A 9062-nucleotide genomic window follows, 5' to 3' on the forward strand; every position below is an offset into this window, starting at 1 on the left:
AGGATCTGAACTGCACCCGTAATCACTACTGAATCGTGACCACCGCTGGATCCGCACTCAGTGCGAACCCTCGAGGTTTGTGTCTAAAACCACTCTTCTTGTTCCTACTTCTTCCTCTGAAATTACTCTGGCCACCACTATCTGGAGTACCCATGTGGGGAACACCTGAAGAACCCTCTACTATGTTTTTCTTTGCCCTTCCGCTATCATCCACAGCATAGCTAATCTCTATCTGTCTGGCTCGATCAACTACCACAACGAAAGACTAATCAGACATCATGGCCAGGTTTGCATACCTCCTGTCCAGCCCCTTTAGGAATCTCTTCACCTTTATAGTTTCTGTAGATACTGCTGTAGGGGCATACCTGCTCAATTCTAGAAATTCTGTAGCATACTCATCTACAGACCTGCCATTCTGTCTTAAGGCCTCAAAGGCCCGCTGCTTTTGATCCCTGAAGCTTTCTGGCACAAACCGATTGATGAACAGTTCCACAAACTGAGTCCACGACAAACCCTCCATCCGAGGTAATATGTAGTCATTCATCCATTGTCTAGGCATAGGCCCCATGACATGTTGCATACACTCTATAAGTCTTCTATCAGTCAACTGCAACTCTGTTCCTGCCTGTCTGCAGGAATCCAAAAACCGATATGCATCATCTGACACATCATAAGTTCCAGGCACCAACTTCTTGAAATTAATTATCTGTTTGTAAGGTTCCCCTCTTGGTGCGGTGGGCTGCTGCTGCTGTGAAGGGTGGACCATATACTGCGCCATCATATCAATGGTTCTCTGCAACCTAGCTAGAGTAGCTGCCATGGGGTCCATGGGACCCTGTGCCATGAAAGACTGATCCTGAACTGTTGGCGGCTGCTCTTCTACTTGAGCAGCTCTAGGCCTCCTACCCCGCCTCCTCGGGGCAAGCACCTCATCCTGTGCTGACACCTCATCAGGCACATCTGGTTCTGGTGCAGTGGCAGCTCTCCTGCTTCTACGCATTTCCCTGAAATTCAGCAGCATTAGCCCACAAAATTCAAAACAACAGGTTACATAGCTTTATAGACTCATATTTACACACAATATATGAAGCAAAAACTAGAAGCAAAGTTGACAATGCAAGACGAACGTGGACCCTATTTTCCGCATGTGACTCCTAGTAGACTCTTCCCAACACTTAGACAATTTTTCCCTATCAATCTGGAGCCTAAGCTCTGATACCACATTTGTCACGACCCAACCTATGGGCTGGACCGGCACTAGGACTTGGGCCAGCCTAAAGCCCCCGAGGCTGGTAGTAAGCCTAAATATTCATTAACCCAACTCTAAGGCCCATTTGGGCCCAATTTCAAGAATTCAACCGGACAGAGCCCGGCCACAAAATGGACCTTTCAACGGAGAGTTTTTGACTCACCGGACCTGTAAATAAAATAAATACTCAATTAGGGAGCTCAGCTCACCCTCCACATACTCATATCAACATAAAAATAAATAGGAGCTCAGTTCCCTCATCCAGTCCATCAAAAATGCATGTGATAATAATTTTACAGGTCTAAAATAACAATTTATATTACAGAGCCAAATCAATTAAATATTTCTAACACATGCGGAATTCTAGAAATTTATAGAATTACACAAACATGAATAAATAACCTGCGAGGGAGAAAGCAGGTTAACCTCAAAAATATCCTCCTGTGGCCTGAAAAAATATTGAACAGGAGTGAGTGTTTGACTCAGAGAGTAAAATATCAATTTTAACCATAATCTCTATAACTATCTGAAACTAATGCACCCTGTAGAGTGAAATGCAAAATTAGCAATAAATTCACATCATAACAGCAAAAAGGTAATTTGGAGTACTCACACACCCAGTAATATCAATCATAATATATGGGAGCTGATCCCCTATCTGACTCTCTTAAATCCAACTTTGGTGCGTGAAGAACTCAAGCCGGACTTTCGCTTAATAAACCAAATCGGGGTCCCAGCGAAGAACTCAAGCCGTGACTACCCCCGAAGGATCGGGTCCCAGCGAAGATCTTAAGCCGTGACTACCCGTCCTATCCATAGTACACGCCACATCACACGCACGCCAACACACACACACTGCTCCAAATTACCACAACAACATCCATGGCACTTTAACAGTTATGAATGCAACATAAAACGTGCCTAGAGTTTAACTACATAGATACATACATATAAGTGATGCATGGGCATGCTTAAACATATAATAATATCGAAATTACAATTAAAATTAATATTTTACTCACAGACTTGACAGCGGTCACTGTGATGGCTGGGCGGAGGAAGAAGGCTATCTCGGCTCACCTGACAATTACATTACAATTATTTAACACAATTAACTCAATACAAATCATGAAAAGACTAAATACGTCCTAAGTCGTGCCGAAAATTCGGCAGAGTCTCTCCTATACCTATGACCTACCCAACCTGCAAAAGGGATCAAAACACACTTCTATATTCGTAACTCATATATCCATAATTCAATCACATCACACAGCCCCTCCTGGACCCATCAAATCAGTCATCCATCACAATATGTAAAATTTCAATTTAGTCCTTATAATTGATCATTTTTGCAAAAACTACCCAAACAAGTTCTAAAAATTCTAAAACTTTGTCCCGCGGTCCTTAGCAATATTACTAGGCTATTGCAAAAAGAATCATAATTTTCTGAGCTACCAAGAATATTTTATAGATTTTTAATCCTATTTAAGCACTAGAAAATTACGAAAAAGCAAGGTTCGGGTTTACCTTTGCCGATTCCGACTTCTGGAACGCGCTCGGGATGTCTAACAATGGTGGGGTAGCCAAAACCCCGATCTAGTTCGGAGACTTTTCCGGCAGCGGGTCTGTTTGGCCGAAAATTCACAGACCCGGACAACTGTCAAATTTTCATGAATTGATGATACCTACACGAAGCCCACAATACGGGGGTTAGTACATAAATTTTAGGGAATTTTCTAAGCTCATTTAATGCTTGGAAAAATACTGCGAAGTTCCGTGGGACCCATCGAAAAACGGTGTCGGAAAAATTTGAAATTTATTTTGCCGCGAAGCTCTCGATGAGTGGAGCGCTTTGGTACTCTCGGTTTTCTCGTGGGGTTCACGGTTTGCGAGAAATTTAGCCTAAAAGTCAAAATGGGCTAAAACTTCCCGGGCAAAAATTGGACAAACCGCTTAATGAATTTCGGTGTTCTTGGTGTTTATGGAAAGCTCTCGACTAGTAGATGGATTTAGATACAAAACCCGGTCCGATTTGTGGCCGGATCGACAAGATTTCGGCCGGGAAGACGAAGCGGCGGTTGCGCGTCGCGTCGCTTCGAGCGATTTTCCAGCTGCCAGCGGCCGATGGTACTGGGATGGGTGGCGAGGCAAGGAAGGTGGCGGTGCGGCAAGGGGAGGAGGGAGGAGAGAGAAAACGAGAGAGAAGGGGAGGGAGGTCGGGACGCGCGTAGGGATTAGGAAGAAAAAGAAGAAGACCGGTTCGATTCGACCGGTCCGATCCGGTCCAGTTCGATTCGGCCGGTTCGATTTAGGATAGATAATTTTGAATTTTTACTCTGCCTTGGGACCGAAAATGAGGTCCAAAAATTCTGAAAAAATTCTAGAAAACTCAGAAAAATTTGTAGACTCCAAATATATTTTTAGTTTTGCCACGTGATATTTAAATAAATTTTTGAAAATCATCAAAGTTTATATTTTCGAAAAATTGAACCCGATTTTTAAAATCTGAAAAATCTCAAATAATTTCTTAAAATTTAAATAAAATTAAAATATCAATAATACTCATAAAATAATAAAATTTAAAATTTTGGGGTGTTACAAAGATGTTATGTTTTTTATTTTAGCATGGATTACTGAGTCAAGGATTTCTCTATCTTTCTCTCAAGGACAGTTCTGATTATTGTTCAAATGTGGAGGCAAAGAATGTGTGCAGAGTTGCATGAACACCAAATGGGTGTTGATTGGATTTTTAGTGGAGTATTCACATGGTTCTACTGCAGCTGGGTTAAACATTTTTTGGGATTTGTAAACTATCAATAAACCCTCAATTTTTTTTCAAATTTCAGGGGGCCAGAATTTAAAAATAGCTTCCTCCCTTAAAAAAAATTTTATTTATAAGTTTTTTATTGACTTATTTTTCTAAATCCTCAAATGGCAGAAAATTGAAAACAATATTCTTTAAAAAAATATTTTAAACACACAAACCAAAGTAAATAAATTCAAATTTGACAAACAGGTATGCATCAATCAATTTGATGCAACTTCAAAGCAATTCTGTGTGATATAGAGTTCAAACTACATCATATCCGATGCTAGACATCGTGCTTCAGAGTCGGTGACCTTCCCAACAGTGGAGAGCGAGAGAGACCATATCCTGGAGAGAATACAACTTGATGAACAAGAACAGAAACAGAATGAATGCACTCTAAAAAGAGGAAATGGAAGATCAAAACAAAGGGAATCTGTAAATTGACATTGCGAATATGATGTACCCCATAACACCTTGAGCTAAATAAAAATAAGAACAAGAAAACACCACAGCAAGACATCCTGGAAGTAGAAGCTGATGGCAGCTAAATTGCCTCATATGTCTTAAAACTTTAAGCCATTATCTTGGCTGACCTCACATACAGGCTATCGACAACCTTGCCAATATTGGCAATGGTCTCCAATGATGCTGGGTAGATTGCATCCGTCTTCGGATCATCAAAAATGATGAGGCATCCAGCACCCTGGTCCAAAGTCCCTGCAAACTTCTTATCAAGAATCATCTGAGACAGTTTCTTCTCCACATGCTCTACAGGTAGTTCAATCAGATCAGCTATATGCACAATCTCAACCCTGGAGAAAGGCTCAATTAACCGGCAAAGGTTTTGCTCTAATAAAGTGTCATACAGGGAAGAGAGGTGTCGGTGAACAATTGGATCTTCCTCTAGTTGGGCCTTGAAATCCCGGAGTGCGATCTCGAAGAGCTTCAGCGAACGTTTTGCATAAGCATCAGCAACAGATTTCATTGCATCCAGCTCAGGGCCGACATATTGAAGCCCTGCCTTAGATGATATTACTCCTGCAACGTCATCAGCTTGGTTCACCATTATTTTGCATAACAACATATATTTAAGACTAAATACTGCTCGGGGATCTTCAAGAGCATTAAAAGCTTCAAATGCTTCAAAGAAGTAGCTGTAGGCAGTTTTGTAATCCTTCTCTTCTGCATGAAGGATCCCACTCTGCAAATCTATAGTCCCCTGTTGAGCTGGCGGAACATAAATTGCATTGGCCGCTGTTCTTGCTGCAGTGAGTGCAGCCTTGGCTTTGGGGAGGTTTCTTAGAGAAAAGTGAAGCTTGCTTTCCAACAAGTCTATGTCCACAAGAAGCAGTTTATCATCCAGTCGCCTCACCTCCTTAATTAACCCAGAAAGGAGATTTAATGCCTCAGAGTACTCCTTGTTTTCCATCAAAAGAGCTGCAAGCCTTGCTTCAACTCTCTGCCGGAGAAAAGTTCTTTTCTCAGCACGGGTCCACTGCACCATTTCTTTGCAAAGAGAAATCTGGAGATCAGATGTGCCTGGTATTTTAGCTACAGCATCAATTATCCCACGAACAATTTTGGCAGTTTTTGCCTTTGGAATCAAGGCAAAAAAGGGCCTCAACTGGGTCAGAAGGCTTCTAAGTTCCTCTGCTCGATTCTCTTGTCTGAGGAGATCTGAGAGATTTGTGATAGCCTGTTCTTTTATCCTTAGAGAATCAGGAGAAGAAGATGGATTCTCTAGCATGCGGTAATAGATAGAAATGGATTCAGATGGCGTTTTTGCTTCTAAAGCCTGAGCAATTGAATCAGTAGTTGCAGGGAGATATGACGTAGACATTGTCAATGCTTTCTAATGTCAATCCTGCAAAATGAATAATTAACTTAATATTTCTTAACTTCCATTAAACACTAAAATAAGATATCAAAAGGAGGCTGTCTAAGTAGAAAAACAAAAGGATGCTCTTAAGAAGTTGCAACCTATCTGGACAACATAATTTGTATTAATTGCTGCATCTAAAACCTTTTGCCGCAACAGTTTGTAAAATCTAAATATTAAGTTTCCAGTAACAACAACACTATTAAAGAGTAGGGTTGTGCACGGTTCTTGGGTACCAGGAAGTCTGGAACTGAACTAGAATTGAAGAAGAACCAACATTGTAGGAATTGAACCAAGCCGAACTTATGTTACTGTTTTGGTTTGATTCTGGTTCTTTATCAATTTTATACATATGTTTTTTCAAGAAATGAAGAAGAAGAAGGAGAAGAAGAAGAAGATTAACACAAAATTGTAGGCTGGATTCTATTTTCTGCCGAGGACATCTTCCTAAGTGAGCCCAATGAAAGTATTGCGAAACAAGAACCCATATACAGTGAGGTTGTTAATATCTCACACAAGAACATAAAAGGTAAGCAAAACATTCTCTTGGTATTCCCCAAGAGAAATAACTAATAGATTACTACAAGATTTGGCATAGCTTTAAGCAACACACGGCATGCATCTACCACGTATACCATGTCCTAACAAGCAAAATAGATGCACTGATGCAGTCTCTCTCATATTTTTTTTTTTTTTTTTTCAATTTCCTCCTCTTCCATTCTCCACTCCTCTCCACTAAATTTTTACACTGATCACACTGAAGGATGCATGTCCTTTGTCCTTACAAATAAAACAGTAATGCTGTGTTCTCATGAAACCTTCATTATCCCAGTAAGGAGACAATGACATGGATCCTCTCATTTTTGTGCAAACACGATCTATCATGTTTGCACAATCTCAGCTCTTGAATTCAAAATAAAAGGTTGAGATTTTGCTGAAAATTAAAATTTAATTTTCAGGTAATAAGTGGTTATATATGAAAAAATAAAAACTCAATGGATCATTTTGACATTGCTCAAACATGAGAGGATCTTGATGCAGGCGACAAATAATGATTTACTAAACAACCAACTTCATACTTGTAATTAATCAAACCCCAATTTCTTGGCATCATAGGAAGCGAGGCTTAGGCTATGTAGAGTTATCAATGCACCAAGTACCCAATTCAATCTAACGCAATTTCTAGGACAAATTATCAAGCACCAAATGGCCTGAAGGAGGGGCTACAACTTGAATAGCAATTTGCAATTGGAGCATTAGAACCGTTAGCTCAGAGTAAACAACTAGACATGCTGAGTTAACCCAACTATTGATGTCATTAGAGGTACAGCTTCAAAAGGGACATAGGAAACAAGTAAAGAAAATACAATCTCCAACATAGAAGGCACAGCAAAATCTACAATGTGCTCAGGCAATAATAACGATAATTAGTTATATAGCTTCAAAACGCAAAACCCTAGATTGCTCAACGCACATGCTTAACATTTGCTTCAAAGTCAAAACAGAACCAAAAGAAACAACAATTCACAAAAAAAAATTTCTAAACTAGGGTTTTACCATAATCAATTTAAAGATAATCAAATTCATTATACTCTAAAATTTAATAGAAAGAATTAACTTCAAAGATAAAGCAAACGAATGGTGAGAAGAAACGAGTTGATAGAAGAAGAAAATCATCGAAAAAATAAGAAACTGGAACATACCTGAGAAAGAGAAATCGAGCCGTTGTTAGAGTAGATCCAATCGTCTTCCTTGCTTGGCTTGCGGTTGGGGAAAGATGGACAAATGACAAAAAGAGAGTTCTGCTCTCAGATCCCTATAGGGCTAGTCTTGAAGGAGCTTTCGAAAAGCCCAATATAAAGAAGGTTTTTGCCTTCTTCACCGATGAAGCCCGCATTGCTGCAAGCAGGCCCGGGTAGCTTTCACATATTTAATATAATTATTTAATTTAATTATTATAAGAAATTAATTAATTAATTAATATAGAATACTATTTGAATAAAATTTAGAAATACTAATCTAACAGAAAGTCTATATACTGATATTACAAATATATTATTTTTGTTTATAAAATATAATTAAATTATTAGGAATACTAATTTAATAAAAAGTCTATATATTAGTATTATGAATTTATTATTTATATTTATAAAATATAATTAGGTTATTAAAGAAAAACTAAACAAGATTAAAAAATTAAGAAAAGACAAATTAATTATCATATATTCTTTAAAAAAAAATCTTATTAAAAAGGTAAGACTAAAAATTATTATTGAATTTAACATTTTATTACATTATATTATATAAAATATATTAATTATTTTAATTATAATGATATATAAATTTTGATACTTATTGTTTATACACGCAATTATAAAATGAGTTAATGTTCTTCAGTTCCTCTAAAAAAAATCATATGTTATTTATTTATTTTTATTTTGATGTTATTTTAACATGTAAAAAAAAAATTATTATACATTAATTCCATATTGATTATCCCTAAATTATCAACTTTGAATTTTAAGGTGATTAAATTTTAAAATTTTAAAATTTCATCATTAGGTTTAAAAAAAGTTAAGTTTTTTAAATGAATTTTAATATAATTTTTTTTTGAAATACATAGTAAATATTATTAAATGCGATGATTATCATAAAATTAAATAAATTGAATATATTTATATTTTAGATACAAATTTACAAAATTTAAAAATAATTACAAATTAAAAATAATAAAAATACACTTTGTATAAATAGATTTATCAATATGCCCACCAATTAAATGGTTTGAAAAAAAAATTACAAGTTACTCATCTAAAATATTTATCTCAAACTATTTTATATTTTTAATGAATTTTAATATAATTTTAAATTTTACACTATAATTTAAATATTATTAAATTCTTTAACTTTTTAATAATTACATAATAAAATTAAATAAATTGAACATATTTATATTTTAGATAAAAAATATAATTTTTTAAAAATTAATTATAAATTTAAAATAATAAAAATATACTATATTTGAAGAGATTCACGGAACAATATCAAAATTTAGGCCTTCTAACCCTTTTTTTTTTAGAAATTCTCACCTATTGAATGGTTTAAAAAAAAAAAATCTTACATAT

General features: G+C 36.5%; 1 protein-coding gene across 1 annotated transcript; it reads right to left on the bottom strand.

Annotated features, from left to right (window-relative positions):
* Positions 1-4470: 4470 nt before the first annotated feature.
* Positions 4471-7795, bottom strand: LOC110650931 (26S proteasome non-ATPase regulatory subunit 11 homolog). Its single transcript, XM_058154029.1, has 2 exons — positions 7641-7795; positions 4471-5922 (listed from the first exon to the last, which is right to left on the bottom strand). The coding sequence occupies exon 2, from the start codon at positions 5896-5898 to the stop codon at positions 4630-4632; it is 1269 nt and encodes a 422-aa protein (XP_058010012.1). The 5' UTR covers positions 5899-5922; positions 7641-7795; the 3' UTR covers positions 4471-4629.
* Positions 7796-9062: the final 1267 nt, after the last annotated feature.

Source organism: Hevea brasiliensis, chromosome 9 (genome assembly GCF_030052815.1).
Source record: "Hevea brasiliensis isolate MT/VB/25A 57/8 chromosome 9, ASM3005281v1, whole genome shotgun sequence".
NCBI classification, from domain to species: Eukaryota; Viridiplantae; Streptophyta; class Magnoliopsida; order Malpighiales; family Euphorbiaceae; genus Hevea; species Hevea brasiliensis.

Bases quoted from the DNA above. Each gene is read 5' to 3' on its own strand.
- LOC110650931 (XM_058154029.1), bottom strand. From the start codon at position 5,898: ATGTCTACGTCATATCTCCCTGCAACTACTGATTCAATTGCTCAGGCT.